Source organism: Hippichthys cyanospilos, chromosome 9 (assembly GCF_059441005.1).
Source record: "Hippichthys cyanospilos isolate Australia breed blue-spotted pipefish chromosome 9, RoL_Hcya_1.0, whole genome shotgun sequence".
NCBI lineage: Eukaryota > Metazoa > Chordata > Actinopteri > Syngnathiformes > Syngnathidae > Hippichthys > Hippichthys cyanospilos.
Genome location: NC_142377.1, coordinates 13,017,163 through 13,034,101, shown reverse-complemented (window position 1 = coordinate 13,034,101; position 16,939 = coordinate 13,017,163). Strand labels below are relative to the sequence as shown.

Here is a 16,939-nt window from a genome sequence, read left to right as displayed (position 1 = left end):
CATGTTGGGTCTATTAATATCCCTTGGTCTCGTCACTCTAGCCGAGTTTAAGTGCAGACCGGGGCAGTTCCAATGCGGTACGGGAATTTGTACAAATCCCGCCTACATCTGTGACGGAGACAATGACTGCCAGGACAATTCGGATGAAGCCAATTGTGGTATGTTCATGCACACAGTGAGAAGATTTTTGGTTTTGTTTTTTCCAAATTTCTACTAGTAGCAACCCTTCGTGTATCCCACCTCCAGATATCCACGTGTGCCTACCGAGTCAGTTTAAATGCACCCATCCTAGTCGTTGCATCCCGGGCATCTTCCGTTGCAACGGACAAGACAACTGCGGAGAGGGAGAGGATGAGAAAGATTGTCGTAAGTTATACCAATACTGCCGTGAACTGTTTTTTTCTAACAAGCACAAAGTGTTTTGGGTGAAAAAAAATACTTTAAACTGAGTGCTATTATAGCTATGTCATATTTTTTACATATTTGAACTACATTTGCAGTGGCATCTTTAAGCATATTTTGTTCATTAACTCCTAAAGATAGATCAAGTAGCATCTGTCTACTAAAAAAATGGTGTCACTAATAACAATATGCATTTGTGTAAAATTGCTTCATGTTCCAATTAATTTGAACTTAATTTGAAAAGATAAATCTATGTTCCTTCTTGCGGCATTACAAAGTAATTATGTTCTTGAAGAAACCATGTTATAATCTCACATACCCATTAAAGGACCTTCATGTACCCCATTTGACAAGTGCTGCATTACAGTACTCACTGTAAATATGTGACCCGCTCTGGCAAAAGGATCCGCATGTTGGCGAATAATGTTTCACGTAAATGAGGTATTTAGATTGTGTGGACAAAAATGTTGAGATTCCTCCAAAAAGACCTTTCTTAAGGTCTCTATTTTTCTTTTCCGGCGGCCAAAAGGTTAAAGTTTGAAACGAAGTGAATGAAAATAAAGAATTGCTAGGCCATGTGCAACGTGCTAATGTGTGTTTTTGTCTGACTGACTAGCTAGCACATCCTGGTAAAGCTGTGAACATTTTTTTTCGAAGTAGAAGAAGAAAATAAAACTTATGTTATATATTACTTATTTTTAAGGACTCGGAAATTTATTTTAAAATTTCCCAGATGCCAAATGCATGTGAGATAATATCTATGATCCAATATCAATAAACTCTCTTGTCACAAACCACACCATATGAAAAATATTCTTGTGACACGAAATTCTTCTTGACCGTATTAAAAAAACATGCGTTTGTCTCCAAAGTAGGGATTTCAACATAGAAACATTCTGCTGTAACTCAATCGATTTATGAGTTACCTCCAGGTATTTTATACTGTATCATTTTAAAAGTAATTAAGTGTGGAGTTGGAATATATGAATACATCAGTTTTCCTTTTTGACACTAGGCCGCAGGCCTTGACTAATCATCCCTTTTTCGTGTGTACAGCGGAAGTGACCTGCGCGCCCAACCAGTTCCAGTGTGCCGTCACCAAGCGCTGTATTCCACGGGTGTGGGTGTGTGACCGGGACAATGACTGCGTGGATGGTTCTGATGAGCCGGCCAACTGCAGTAAGCCCCATCTGACCGTATCAAATATGTAGTTGAAAATATCAGTTGGTCTTACTCACCGTCATCATCCGTGCTCATCCGTAGCTCAAATGACGTGCGGTGTGGATGAGTTCCGCTGTAAGGACTCGGGCCGCTGCATCCCAGCACGCTGGAAGTGCGATGGCGAGGACGACTGTGGTGACGCTTCAGATGAGCCCAAAGAGGAGTGTGGTAAGTGGACTTTTTTTTTTCGGATTAAAGTATAATTCTACACTGTCCAAATCTTCTACCCTTTATGTGGCCTTGTTGCTCAGATGAACGCACGTGCGAGCCATATCAGTTCCGCTGTAAGAACAACCGCTGCGTGCCCGGACGTTGGCAATGCGACTATGACAACGACTGTGGGGACAACTCTGATGAAGACAAGTGTGGTAGGTTCCCAATCAGTATGTTACTCACCAAAGACAACATTAATACACAATCTTGTGAGATGAGATAACCTTATTTCCCGGCACGATGCCGTGCCACTTCGCACCACTTTAAACTACATTCACATCTATATACATCATAAAAGAGAGGCCAGAAATGGTGCTTCAGCTGCAATATTAAAGAATTAAATTGATTTGGGATGTGTTGAGCTTGATGGCTACTTTAATGGTATTATTGTGTATGGATAGATAACTTACTGTCAGCATTTCTGGCAATAATCAATACATTACTTTTTCAAGTACATTTACTAAATAACATACCTTTTCCTTTCTTAGCTGTTTGTGTCCGATAACTATGGAACTCGTGGCACATACAGTATATGTGTGTGTGTGTGTGTGTGTGTGTGTGTGTGTGTGTGCGTGTATATATATATATATATATATATATATATATATATATATATATATATATATATATATATATATATATATATATATATATATTAGCTATGTTAGCGGTTCGAAATGGGTGCTTTGCATTTATGTGGCAGACTAAACTTGGGCAGATTCTGCAGTAAGCAAGGTCCTTCGCGTTATCATTCTACCTTTAGTAAAGTTGTTATCAGAGTGTTTTTTTTTTTTTTAAAGTAAAGTTAACATTCATCGGACCGAGAACTCTCACATGCTCTTCCATTCTGGCGTCTTAACTTGTTATGTGGCAAACACAACGAGAGGCAATCGGTGTCCGCCTGAGTTCGATTGACTTTTCCTGTCTAACCCCCAACAAATGAAGAAATAATCTAATCAAAAAACACAGTTAGAGATTGATAACGAGATTAACTCAATGAAACAAAAACAATGATTTAACGAGGACTGTAATGAATTGGTTGCAATTAATCTGCTAATCTGACACTCCCAATGTTTTTGTATTCAGAATACTGCATTTCTGTGAAGCTGAGATACTGAGATTTGATGCTGTTTTCTTGGGTAGAGCCCCCTGATGCAAGTGGCTTTCCAATGCATGTTTTTTAGACTTTTTTTTTTTAACAATTCCCAACCTCCTTGGTATTCCGGGAAACAACATTTATTATGTTTTAATAGCTGCACACTTTTGACCTTCTTTTGTGTTTTGAATCTATTCATAGATTCGACTACTCGTGAGCATTCTTAAAACTAGTAAGAGTCAAATTTTTTCTACAAGCAAAATGAAATGAGTTCAATAACATTCCTCCAATGAATACCTGCACACATTTTTTTGTTCTTTCGGTGCAGCTCTTTTTTTTAGATTGTTACTGTGTGAGTGTTTAACAGCGTGTCACCTTTCATTGTTTTTCTACTCAATTTACTCAGTTATGTGATTCCATTTGAATCTGTCTTTTGGTCATTTGCACATCTCATATCATTTCATATCTATTTTGTATTTCACACTGGCCGGTTGCTGTGAGCCAGAGGTAGGTGTTTGCATCGTTTCAGCTTAAAAACCTCAGCTACTTGGTCCTTGTCCTCTTTGCCCGCTTTCAATCTCCTACAACAGACCCCCTTAAATCTTGTAGCATAATATGCTGTCCCATCCCCACCTCTGCTCCCCATGAGTCATTCCTGAAACAAACAACTTTATCAGCCTGTTTTTACGACTGTATATCCGCCTGATGCTCAACAGACCAGCTACCTTTATTATTTGTAGCAAAGCTTTTTCCTTTTTTTATGCTTCTCCCCCTTTCTCTTCCTATCCCTAAGTCATCTTTTAGTCTCTTAAACTTAAAACTGTCTTCCCCCAGTTCCTCGACAGTGTTCAGAGAGCGAATTTGCCTGCACTAATGGCCGCTGCATTGCCGGGCGCTGGAAGTGTGACGGTGACCACGATTGCGCCGATGGCTCCGATGAGGTATCGCTCAGCGATTCCTTCCGTACTTGCTAAGTGGCAAGACTAATGGGAAAAATTGATTTTTTTTTCTTCTTTCTTTTTTCTAGAACGGCTGTGATGTCAAGTGTGACAGCGACCAATTTCAGTGCAAAAACGGCCACTGCATCCCCATTCGCTGGCGCTGTGATGCAGACCCAGACTGTATGGATGGCAGCGATGAGGAAAAATGTGACACTGGTGGTGAGATCATTCACTATAATGTTTTTCTGTATATACGTATATGATTGTGAATCATTGGGATAATCATTAATCCCTACCTTTTCCAGTGGGAAGACACTGCCCCCTGGATGAGTTTCAGTGCAACAACACTCTGTGCAAACCACTGGGCTGGACGTGCGACGGCGAGGACGACTGCGGAGACAATTCTGACGAGAAGTCAGAGGAATGTGGTAAGAAAAATGCAATGACTGCCTCTCTGTGGACTGCTTGCAAACAGGCATTCCTCCTTCTTAGAGCTGCTGTCTTTTTTTCCCCCTCCAAGTTAAATTCCAATGTCCACCCACGAGACAATTCCGCTGTCATAATGACCGTGTGTGTCTGCCAATATCAAAACGCTGCGACGGGATCAACAACTGCGGGGACAACAGTGATGAACTCAATTGTCGTGAGTTGTTATTTAAATTTTGATTGATGACCTCTGCTAGTGACGTTTTGGTTTCTTCAATTGATATGCAAGTTGTTTTGAGTTATGCTAAAAATTGCAATCTGAAGTAATGTTTTAGATTTTTATGCTATAAATCAGTGGTTATCAACTGTTTTTCAACCATAAACCGGTAACCTATAAACAGTGCTATTTATAGGCCTTGCGTTTTCAGCATATCCAGAAGGTAGCTTCTGTTTTATTTTCTACCTGTCTTTTGCGTAATGAAAATGCACATCCATTTACCAACAAAATACATTTTGCATATATTACACATATTTTACATAAGCATAAGGGAATTGAATATGCTATATCAAATACCAAGTCATTCAATTAAACCACATAATTATGTCTAATGGGTCTACTAGATTTTTCTTGTTTAAACCTTGGCAAGCATCTTCTCAAAACATGAAATAATGACTCTGGACGAACTTCTCTTCAACTGTGGCAATTCAGAGCTTCCCCCATCCACGCCAGTCTGCCAAAAAGATGAATTCCAGTGTTCCAACGGACGCTGCATCAGCTCCGTCCTGCGGTGCAACTTCTTCAACGACTGTGAGGATTACGGCTCTGATGAAATCAACTGCAATAAGAAAGGTAGGCGATGACGTGACGGGGGGCCGCTCCGCCGGATTCTAACCGCGAGTGTTGACTTGTAGACACGGTGTTGAACGACTGCCGCAGCAACAGGACGGTGTGCGGCGACGGCGATGAAGCGCACTGTGTGGTCAACGGGACAAGCTCTTTTTGCTCCTGCAAACCGGGCTTCCAGTCTTACGGGCGTAACAGATGTGAAGGTACGTTCTTTTCCTGCCCCGCTCCCGTGTGATGTTCCAATCACAAATGGCAGCAACTTTTATACTCTGACTCATTTGTTGACAGATAAAAACGAGTGCAGGGAGTTTGGAGTGTGTTCCCACATCTGCAACAACACAAAGGGCTCATTCAAGTGCAGCTGCCACAAGTACTTTACCAGAATCAATGACACTTGCAAGGCTGACAGTGAGTATTGTACTTACTTATTGTGACATAATATGGAAGAAAAAAAATGACGGCTTTTACACCTGTAAGAAGTCATTCACTCATTCCCTTTTTATCATACAGTATACATATTTTTATGAAATGGACCATAGAGCACAATTCATAATTTTTCTAAGTCATAACACCCTTAAATTAACTGTTTTTAATACTGAAGTCATCAACATTATGAAGAAATATTAAGGAATTAATTTGGATAGGAAAAAAAATCTTGAATATTCTTAAAAGTACACGCATTTTGTCCAGATGCATTTTTGCTCACCTTGGCATTTTCTTGTCATGTTTTTGATTTGAGTGAGGCTTTATGACTGGAATGACTTTGTTCACAGCTGTGCATTTTCAAAGGTTAATAGCTTGAATTTCTTGACCTTTTGAGCCCTTTTGAATTTGATAGTGTTCCAATATTTTTAATCGTGCTGTTTGTAGCAGTACGGAGCCCCTCTGGTGCCAGGGTAGGAAAAACACAATGCACTAATCCGTACGCTCTGTATAATAAGGCCTGACGCATATGGATTTTTTATGCCAATACTGATTTTTGGCAGAAAAAAAAATACCAATTGCTGATTAACTGAAAGCATTGCATGGTGCAAGTTTTAAGAACACTAAACCTTGTCATAAGTGTTTGTGTTACAGTACAAGTAGTCAAACGGTGACATATTTAACACATACGTATATTCTTAATGTATTTTGCACAATGTATTTTATCATCAACACATTTTATGATATATAAGATACTAGGTTATGGTATGGTTTTAAATGTGATAAATAATGACACCAGTGTTACTTGTATACAACTACTATACTAAGTTGTTTGAGTACATAAAGGTACAACATTTAGATACCGTTAATGAGAAGATATTAGTCATTTGAATTTTGGTGACAGTGGGCCAATCAATCAGACTCTAGTATATATCTCTGGCGTCGGGCTAAAAAACATCAGTCACATTTTGGTGAATTTTATATTTGTTCCATGTTTTTGGGTGTTTGCTATTTTTACAAATTATTGACCTAAGGTTTTGAAAATGGCTTATTCTTTTTCATTAAGCAGTGCTGCTAATGGCTGAACAAGCTTGTCGTTCCTTGTCTTGAATTATTTTCTTACTTCACTCATTCTGCTTTTCTTATGTCATTTCTAGGCAAGAGCCTATTCATCAAATTTATTAAAAAAAAAAAAAACAACAACTCTCTAACACTATATTCTCTGTCCACTTCCTCCCCAGCTCAGAGACAAGTGCTCTACATCGCCGATGACAATGAAATCCGTGGCCTGGACCCCTCCATGCCAAACTGGCGTTATGAGCAAATCTTCCAGGGCGACGCCAACGTGCGCATAGATGCCATGGATGTGCACATCAAGACAAACCTCATTTACTGGACCAACTGGCACACGGGCCGCATATCTTCATATGAATTGCCTTCCTCCTCCTCCCCGTCACCTAACAACAACCGTAACCGACGCCAAACAGAATCACGGGTCACCGATGTGGAGGTGAAGACTATAAACATCTAGTCCTTGTTTTATTTTGTTGCTTTAAACGTACTTTGGTGCCGTCTGTGTACAGATCCCCGATCTGAAGATGCCCCGAGGTATCGCTGTGGACTGGGTGGCAGGGAACCTGTACTGGACCGACTCTGGTAGAGATGTCATCGAGGTGGCTCAGCTTAGCGGAGGGCACCATCGCAAAACCCTCATTTCAGGCATGATTGACGAGCCACATGCCATCGTGGTTGATCCTCCGAGAGGGTAAGCAGGGAAGCGAAAGCGTAATATTTTGAGAGGGGGGTAAACTTAAGTTCTGAACCGTGCATATTCCGTGTCGTTCTCCAGGAAAATGTACTGGGCAGACTGGGGGAACCACCCCAAGATTGAGACAGCTGCTATGGATGGGACCATGAGAGAGACGTTGGTGGAAGAAAACATTCAGTGGCCAACTGGTAGAACAAACAGCGCAGCCGCAAATGCTTCTGCCCATTAAATTGCATCTTTCGTAACTTTTGCGCTGTTTTTTTCACACAGGCCTCGCAGTGGACTACTTCAACCAGCGCCTGTACTGGGCCGATGCTAAACTATCCTTGATCGGCAGCGTGAGGCTGAATGGCAGCGATGCAGTTGTAGCTGTGAATAGCATCAAAAACAGTTGAGTGGCGCTTTTTACGTGGATTTTTTCTACAGTATGTAGTTAGTTGACCTGCTTTAGTATTACGCTTTTATGCAAATGTATTAGTCTAGTTCAGATCGGGCCCACCAAATAATTTGGAGCCCAAAAACCTCCAGCAAAAGTACACTTTAAGCATTTATTTCACCATTTTTGGCTGTCAGCATGTTCCATGATTTCACCCCTCCCCTGGCAACCCCGAATCAATAGAGCAGTATTTCTCAACATTTTTTCAGTGATGTTTCCCCAATGAACAAGCTCAAACGATTATTGTTTGAGGAGAAACGCAAAGAATCCTTAACACAGAGTCCTGTGCCGACATTGTCTGATTTATTAGACTTTGAAACTCCATTTGTGTTGTGGTGGTCTCACTTGAAATATTTGGAAATAAAAATAAACTGAAAAAGATTGAAAGCAATCATTCGTGTAACGATACTCTAAAAACAGTTAGGTCAAAAACAACCCAGTTTGGGTCAATCAAACCCAATCCAACCCAACATTCTAGCTTGCGTCATACAAAACCTTTTTAGGTTTTTTGACTTGTTTTTCGAATGTGGCACAATGGAGGCTGGATTTACATGATAAATATTTACCTTATTTAATTGTTTGTATTACTTATTAATTATTATTTATTAATTAGAATAATAATAATGATTATGATTTCATTATTAATTATTATTTTTGAAGTATTTTCAAAGCATGTTCGCATTGATGCTACTCTTTTAAATACATATCAAGAATTCACGTACCCCTTTGAATACTGTCACTTCCGATTTGAGAACCAATAGAATAGAAAGCAAATCTCTATAAAACAGCAACAGTATGCCGGTATGCAAATATTACATTTACATCATTATGCAAACTGTGTATCTTTATTAAAATTTTGATACCCATGGTTATGCATTTTTCATTTTTCTTCTTCTGTACTATCCCTAAAACGCCCGAGTGTATTTTCTCTCGCTATAGAGCTTTCATCAACTTAAAATCCTTTCCACAGAGCTCCATCAACCCTTCAGTATTGATGTATTTGAAGACTACATCTACGGCATCACCTACATCCACAACCACGTCTTCCGAGTAAATAAGTTTGGCAAGGGCGACGTGGAGAACCTGACAACAAGAATGAACCACGCCACCGATTTGGTTTTGTACCACCGCAACAAGCAACCGGAGAGTGAGTTTGCTGTCATGACAGCGCAACAGAATAGAAAAAGAAAGTGTGCTGTTATTAACGTTAGCTGTTTAAATTTTGCAGTGAATAATCCCTGCGACAGAAAGAAATGTGAGTGGTTATGCCTTCTGAGTCCTTCTGGCCCTGTGTGTACCTGTCCCAACGGGCACACGTTGGACAACGGCACGTGTGTCAAGCAGCCCCCTCCCACGCTGTCTCCTATCTGTAAGTGAGCGTACAGACGTAACCTCACACACTCGGCATGCAAAACCAGCATTGCCATGACATCTCATTTTCAGTGGACCTCTTTAAATGTATTGCCAGCAGTTGCTAAAAAACTGTGGCGATTGTCTGCGAAGGTAGCGGCTCTTTTGAGCAAGGTCTCCAGAGATCACTACAAGGTCACGGGAGGTCGCTACAAGGTCACCAGATGTTGTGTTTTTGATTATTTTCAAGATCTGTTTGAATATGTTCAAAATTTTCTTGCAACAAGCCCAACGTCTGTGGAACTTGTCGCGACTTCTGGTGACCTTGAACGAACTGGAGCTCAAAATGTACATATTAAATATAGATTAGTTAGCTTAACATTACATATATTTTTTTTCACATGTATATTTTTGCTCGGTTTAAACTGTGGTTTTAAATGAAACAAATGAATTGAGAAAATGTCTCACGAGAAAAATACAGCGGATTTTTTTTGCAGCGAAAATACGTTTCTCAAATGTAGCAAGAATAGATCTAAGTTGCACATCAATGAACAAATTATGATTTTCCTGCAGCGCCTCCAAGCGGCCCTTGCCTGGTCCAGTGTCTGAACGGTGGCAGTTGTTTCCTGAACGCCCACAAGCAACCCAAATGTCGCTGCCAGCCTAACTATGGAGGAGATCGCTGTGAGATTGACCAGTGCAGAGACTACTGCAAGAATGGAGGAACATGCGCACCTTCTCTAACAGGTAGAAGCAGAAAGGGCTTAAAAGATCAATGATGCAGCTACAATCAATTATGACACAAAAGTACACTATTTATAAACAGTATTTGTGAGCAGCAGTATGGTTTCACTCTAGAGCCCTTGGCGAATCTTTTTAACATTGTTTATCCTGTCGATTACTTTGTCAAATAATCAAACGATTGACGCCTCAAATTTTTAATTAGGCCCTAATATTTGTCGAGTAGGTAAAGTCGCTGGTTGTTGCTGTGACTATGGCGACGTTCAAGCAGCAGATCTCAATCTCGATTTTTGGGGGGAAAGTGATTTTTTTTTTTTTTTTTGTGAGGTCGTTCACATTTCCAGGTAAATTCATCGCCCAGGTGACCTGTGTGAATTATACACGTCCCAAAACTGACCTGCATGCGTATTGATGACAGCGTAATGTCACACACAGCCGCCGTGCTTAACGTTAGTGTTTATAGAAGCACCACAATGAATGCTTGACTAAAGATAGGTCGGTTTCAGGATCACATACCCAAGGGGCCTCGGTCACTTTTGAAAGAAAATCCGATCTGTGTCGTTCAAACTGCCATTTAAATGATCATAGGGGCAAATCAATCAGATTTGGGTTACTTTAAACTGCTGTGTGAACGTAGCCTATGTCAGTGCTCCTTGTAAACATGAATGCATTGCTTGAGCACTTATGGAACGGAAAATACATATTTTTAACGTTTAAAATTCCTAAATTAATGCACATTTAAGCTCATCCATTGAGGAAAAAAAATCGCCCTAAGTAAGAATTTCTGGTGGTCCCTTGAGAGTCTAATGAATTATGTGCACTCCTGTTCTGATTCTTAATGTTCGTCATTTCTTTCCTGTTGAACTGACACATGTCTTTCTTCCTGATTTTTTTTCCCCCTTTGTCAACAGGCACCCCGACTTGCCGATGCCTGCCAGGGTTTACGGGGCCCAACTGTAACCTGCACACATGTAGTAATTACTGTATGAACGGAGGCAACTGCAGCGTCAGTGCTGGAAACCAGCCATCTTGCAGCTGCCCTCATGACTTCCTGGGCGACCAGTGCCAGTATAGTGAGTCCCGTCGTCTAATACCTTCAGCAAGCGCGTGCCGTTTTGACGGCGACACACGTCCATAACCTGCGTGCGTATTTGCGTGTGTAGGAAGCTGCGAGGGCCACTGTGTGAACAGAGGCACGTGTTTGCAGAGCGCCAGTGGCACCAAACTGTGCCGCTGTCTGCCGCAGTTCACGGGCAGCACTTGCGAGATTGACAAGTGTCACTATTGTCGCAACGGAGAGTGCATCCCCAAGGACAGGTTCACGTCCACGGGGGAATTCACCTGCCGGTAAACACGAATTCGCATCTTCTCAGCACCTTAGTGCTGCAAATACTAGAAGCTAACTAAGATGACAATACAATTTTTGTGAAGATCTTTCTTCTTACATGACAAGTAACTAAGAGGTCTTGCCATGTTAAACTTTGACATGTTTTCACCATCTGGGTGAAATTTCAGCTTCATAGTGTCTTATTTCAATGCGTTCAGTGTAAAATGACTGATGTAAAGATCAAGGGATTGGACAGAATACTGCGCAAAGTTTAATTAATTTCCATTGCTCTAGCCATTATCTTTAAACCAAAAGCTTCATCTAAAGGAGTAAAACTAATACATAAAAAATGGCTCATGTAGCTTCATTTTCCCAAGTATGAACTTTTTCAGTGCCATGGGTGAGAATTCCCGTCTTTTAAAATAGTAATAACAATAATAAATAATCAAATTCCCATCAAATACGTTCTTTTTTTTTCCCTATGGACGGTAGCTGACACCCTTGACTAATGCTTACCTAATATAAGCCAATTGAGCACTGCAGTGATAACTGTGACCATTGGATAGCAGCGTTTCCCCACATACAACACAAGTATTACCTACATGCAATTCAAAGTATGGAATAGAAGTCAATCTTTCATATGATACCACCCATATTTACATAGACATAGCACACAATATTCTGTTGTCCTTTAAAGATGAGCGAAAATGCTAGATATACTCTCGAGGTTTCCTTTTCTGATAACGCTTGTCATTTAAAGAGTTAAATACCAAGCAATACTCCGCTCACATCTTTTTCTCCCCTTGATAGATGTGCAAATGGAAGAATCCAGCCCAGCTGCTACACGTGCGATACAAACGAATATTGCGCAAATGGCCAATGTTCCATCAATCCTCTTACCCACCTTCCAGAGTGCAGGTGAACAAACTTTGCATCATCGACTTTGGATGTTAAAAACCACAATTCTACTGCAATTGACACACACGCGCTCCTTGCGTGTCTAGATGTTCTCCTGGATGGACGGGGCATCGCTGCGAGTCGGTCGCTAGTAGCGAAGGTTCAAGCAGTTCAGGAGGACGTAAGGAGACATTTCAAAACATGAACAACTTCAAGCTGCTTTAAAAGTTAAGAGGTGTATTTGTTTGCAGGCACAGCCTCCATCGTGATCCCTGTGCTGCTCCTGCTCCTGCTGGTTCTGCTGGCCGTAGGAGCCTTATTCTGGTACAAGAGAAGGATGAGAGGGTGAGTCGTTAATTAAGCACGTTCCATTCCAGAGCGGCCTTCTCCTTTTTCTACTTTCTTTCTCCTTTCCTTTCTCCTACACTTTAATGGCATCTCCTGTGCTCCTCAGGTCTAGCCGGCCCAGCAAAACCGGCTCCAAACGTTTGCGGTAACAGTTGCGGGGGGTTGCCTCCGTCCAAGCCTTTATACCTTGCCCCATTCCCATGAGTCTTAGTTGCTATGCAGTGTTTGGTCCTGTGATGTGTCTCTCCTGTTTAATCTGCCCTCTTTGGGACAGATCTGTAAACAACAGATCTGTGTGTTTAGTAATAGTCTTTCATGCTGACATGTTGCATTGTTACAGTAGGGATGGGCGTTTGAAAATGGCCAGCAGGAAGGATGTAGACGATCGGGCCTGACCAATTCAATTATGGCCAGTCTAACAGCCTGTTAATACTCGGTCTTTTTCAGCTGGAAATGAGGGCACTTTTGCTCAAAACTCAACCGCTGCTCATCATTCTAAATTGACCTGGATGTTCATATTTACACACAACCTAGTCAGGATTTATTTAAAAAACAAGTGAAAAATATCATAAAATACATCATAAGTTATGCATAAATGACACCCATTCAACTACTAGTGGCATAATGACAAGAATCAGTGATGCCGTCAATTGCACCACACATTGCATTCTCTGAACAGAGAAGATTTTTTTTAAACAACAATTTACTGTTGAATCTCTGCTATTCATGTTGAATGGGAACTATAGAGGCCTCTGAATTGACACACATAATAGACGTCCACCAAAATAAATTGGAAGTAAACGAATGCTATCTTATTCATTATCGTTTTTAAAGTTATTTGGCCATTAGAACAATATGCGGACTCTCAGGGTGACAAGGAGACGTTAACCATTTTAAAGTTATATACATTTTTATGTGACCCAAAGTATTTGGACAAGGTGACATCGCTGGAAAGCCAGCCTTTTTTGTTGGTTTTTTTTCATTACATGGATAAAAAGAATTTTCAATTCATGGCTGCCTGAAGTCTGGAGCTCATTTAATGATCCAATTGTGAGTTTCCTCCCTGTACCTGCTCTCAGACAAAAAATGTTCATCAAATATGAATTAGGTTGCTTTCTTTGTCCAAATACCTTTCCGACCCTGAAAATCATATTATTCAAATTCCAAACTGGTAATTGCCTTCTTTTTAAATGCGTTCTTGAGTTAATGCTGAAAGCTTAAACTTTAATTGCACTCGTATTGTGGTGTTGTATGAAAACAAAATCATACATTAAAACCCAGTCAACCTTAGTTGAAACAAACGTTAGCTGCTCAAAATTGAAGATGCTCATCCCTACCGCATTTCAGTTGTGATTGAATTGGTAGCAATGTGATTTAGGATTTATGGCGGTTCCTTTTTGTGCAATGAGATTCGGATAAGTTGATGGTTTTGTGTGTGTGCCTGCACTGTGGCTTTTGCTTTTCCTCAGTCTGGTTGGACGTGACGTGACGTGATGCGCCTCTCTTCTTCGTATGGATGTGCGGGTGCTGCTCCAGTGTCCGACTCTCACACAGTATTTTTCCACTTTATGTGCGGTGCAGGGCGAAGGGCTTCCAGCACCAGCGGATGACCAACGGCGCCATGAACGTTGAGATCGGAAACCCCGCCTACAAGATCTACGAGGGCGAGCCTGATGACGACGCGGGGGAGCTGCTGGACGCGGACTTCGCCCTGGATCCGGACAAGGTACACACTATTGGGAAATGTTCATTAACATATGTGCTTAAATGTGATGTGTCCATGCTGCATGATGGTGAGACAATACGTGCTGTAGAAATGAAGCTCCTCAATGCTTTTTGCCTATTTTCGCAAAGTTTTTTTTTTTTTCCATGCGTGACAACTGCTTTACTTACTTAATAACTTTAAATACATGGTCATTTTTTTCATGGAAAAAAATGCCTTAATTCTAATGTCATCTTTCTCTTGCCCCCCTCCCAAAAAATACTACACACATTCTTTATCTGTTTCCCAAACAGCCATAGAATTTTTTTTCTTTGTTTTTCTATGTAAGAAAATCCACAATATTACACAAAAAAACATATGCAGTCTCTGTTTTTGTTTTTGTTTTCCCCCCCTAAAGAAAACCTGCTTTATGGTCTGTTTTCTTCCCCCAAAATGCTTTACAATATATGCCCCCCCATCAGAAAAAAACCCACCATACTATTCATAGTCAGTTTTTTTTCTTCAAAAATACATTTAAATGTAGATATGTATATATATATATATATATATATATATATATATATATATATATATATATATATATATATATATATATATATATAATTTTATTTTTTTTTCTGTAAGAAAACACACATGTGGTTGCTTTTCTTCCCCCATAAATGCCTTACTATACATGGCTGTTTTTTTTCTCCAAAAAAAATCCATCTTTTTTTTCCCTGAAAGAAAGTGCACATTGTTATATGTGGTTAGTTTTCTAGTCTATTTTAGTTTTTCATCCAAAGAAGAAAAACAAGGGGCGGGGGGACCTGACTATACATTGACTATAATATACTATACCAACCCCCCCCCCCAAAAAAAAAAAAACAAAAACAAACAAACAAAAAACACTTTTACTAAATACACACCTTACAATACATTACTATTCCTGATTGTTTTTTAACGCAGTTGGGTTTTTTTTCCTGAAACGCCTTACTATACATGAATCTTTTTTTGTCCCGAGGGAAAAAAATTCCCTTTCATTTGAAGGGTTCTTATTTTTGTGGTTTGACTCCCCCCAGCCGACGAACTTCACCAACCCAGTGTACGCCACACTGTACATGGGCGCCCACAACAGTCGCAACTCGCTGGCCAGCACGGACGAAAAGAAAGAGCTGCTGTCTCGCGGAGAGGAGGAGCCCCTCGTGGACCCGCTGGCTTAAACCGTCCATCGCGTTATTCCAAACACACCCCATCTTCTTGCCTTTCAGTGAAGAGAAAGAAAAACAACAAAACACATGGGGGAAGAAAAAAAAACACAAAAAGTGGGATAGAAAATGACAAAAAAAAAGTGTGAACACTGTATAAAATGTACAAAAATGAAGGACTACTTTTGTATGTGATTGCAGTATTATATTTTGTTCTTTTGAGATTCCTCCGGTCAAAAAGTAATAACATTTTCTATGAGAGATTTTTAATTTACACGTGTCCCTTACCCCTTTACCTAAATAGCCACTACCTCTGTGCAAAACGAAATGGAAAAATAGAAGTCATGATCATCAGAGCAGTTTCCATTTTTTTTCATTATTTTTTTATGAATTGTATAGAGAACAAGAGTAAAGAGAAGAAAAAAAAAAAACATTGTTCCATTTCACCAGTGCCAATTGTTTGTCGTTTATGTGGACTTTGAGAGGGAAAGGCAAAAGTCAAAACTTGTCCAAAATGTGTTCGATTCGCTGAGGATCTTAACAAGATTGTGCCAGACGCATTTGTGCACAGCACCAGATGCTCTTGAAACGATTGTGTCGTCTTCCTTGCACAGAATTCCAATTTCTAGGCTTTGTATTGTCAGACAGTTGGAGCTCCTGGGCCCTTTTGAAGTGTGCAGTGTATGTTGGAGAATGAGAACTTTGCTCCCAGGTGAAACATTCCAGACAGATGTTGTGAATGTGTTGAAGTAAACGTGGTCAGCTGGCCATAGCACAGGCGAGTCCACATGGCGAGGCGGTATCATGTGACTTACAGGGTCTTCCGTGAGTTGAAGGTCAGAGAAGCTTCGCTTGAGGTCCTTTCGGATGAAGCCAAGATCCTAATGGACCTTTTTCTAAAATGCCAGTCACGAGTAGCTTTTTACCTTAAGTGGACCGTTTTTTTGTAATGACTGTCTCTAAGTGCATTAAGGTCATTTGGTATTTGTGTTGTTGAGCTAGGTCAAACCTCCCGTGTCTATCTGGTGTGCCCTGCTGCTGCTAATTGCTACCACTCTTGTCCTTACGCTCAAAATGCTGCTTCTGTCAGAAATGTGTCAGCCATAACCTTAGTGCATGTAACACTGATCTTCAATATCTGAAATGGTTCTTCAAGACGGCGCAATGTTATTATTTTTCGCAAATCTGTCAGCAAATGTTATTTACTCAGTTGTATATGTTTTGTATTTTAATTGAGAGAGAAGTACAATCATTTTGTTTCCCCGAGCAGCAGTTTTGCTAAAAATTCATTTGTTTTGCGATTGTGAATCTTTCTTTTTTAAATAAATGACACATAGCTTTTATAGTACACAATGCATGAAAACTCAGAATTTCTTCTGGAAAGAGACTAATGTTTAATTTTTGCTGGAGTACTTTACAAACTAAATAACAGATATTGTTATAAATAAATTGAAAATTGTACAGACAAGAAGGTGTTTTGTTTTTTTTGCGTGCTTGTTTTGTTTCATTAATGCTGACAGAGCTCATGTCTCACGCCCAGGTCTCACGCAACAGGTGTGAAAACTGAATTTGTTATTTATTGGGTGGCTTGATGAC

At 40.2% G+C, this 16,939-nt stretch overlaps 1 protein-coding gene across 2 annotated transcripts in view; it reads left to right on the top strand.

Moving 5' to 3' along the window:
* LOC148418945 (low-density lipoprotein receptor-related protein 1-like) overlaps positions 1–16,814 on the top strand; it is a 109,806-nt gene extending 92,992 nt beyond the window's left edge. For both annotated transcript variants that reach the window (XM_088424297.1, XM_088424296.1), the window contains 27 exons: positions 42–158; positions 247–366; positions 1,459–1,581; positions 1,666–1,791; positions 1,875–1,991; positions 3,767–3,873; positions 3,960–4,092; positions 4,179–4,301; positions 4,394–4,516; positions 5,009–5,149; positions 5,212–5,349; positions 5,435–5,554; positions 6,811–7,079; positions 7,153–7,334; positions 7,419–7,525; positions 7,608–7,727; positions 8,744–8,920; positions 9,002–9,142; positions 9,697–9,870; positions 10,776–10,937; positions 11,028–11,211; positions 12,002–12,109; positions 12,196–12,269; positions 12,340–12,433; positions 12,543–12,581; positions 14,018–14,162; positions 15,218–16,814. In XM_088424297.1, the coding sequence (XP_088280423.1) occupies positions 42–158; positions 247–366; positions 1,459–1,581; positions 1,666–1,791; positions 1,875–1,991; positions 3,767–3,873; positions 3,960–4,092; positions 4,179–4,301; positions 4,394–4,516; positions 5,009–5,149; positions 5,212–5,349; positions 5,435–5,554; positions 6,811–7,079; positions 7,153–7,334; positions 7,419–7,525; positions 7,608–7,727; positions 8,744–8,920; positions 9,002–9,142; positions 9,697–9,870; positions 10,776–10,937; positions 11,028–11,211; positions 12,002–12,109; positions 12,196–12,269; positions 12,340–12,433; positions 12,543–12,581; positions 14,018–14,162; positions 15,218–15,358 (3,605 nt within the window). In that variant the 3' untranslated portion in view covers positions 15,359–16,814. The remainder of the gene's footprint in view (positions 1–41; positions 159–246; positions 367–1,458; positions 1,582–1,665; positions 1,792–1,874; positions 1,992–3,766; positions 3,874–3,959; positions 4,093–4,178; positions 4,302–4,393; positions 4,517–5,008; positions 5,150–5,211; positions 5,350–5,434; positions 5,555–6,810; positions 7,080–7,152; positions 7,335–7,418; positions 7,526–7,607; positions 7,728–8,743; positions 8,921–9,001; positions 9,143–9,696; positions 9,871–10,775; positions 10,938–11,027; positions 11,212–12,001; positions 12,110–12,195; positions 12,270–12,339; positions 12,434–12,542; positions 12,582–14,017; positions 14,163–15,217) is intronic.
* The last annotated feature ends 125 nt before the right edge of the window (positions 16,815–16,939 follow it).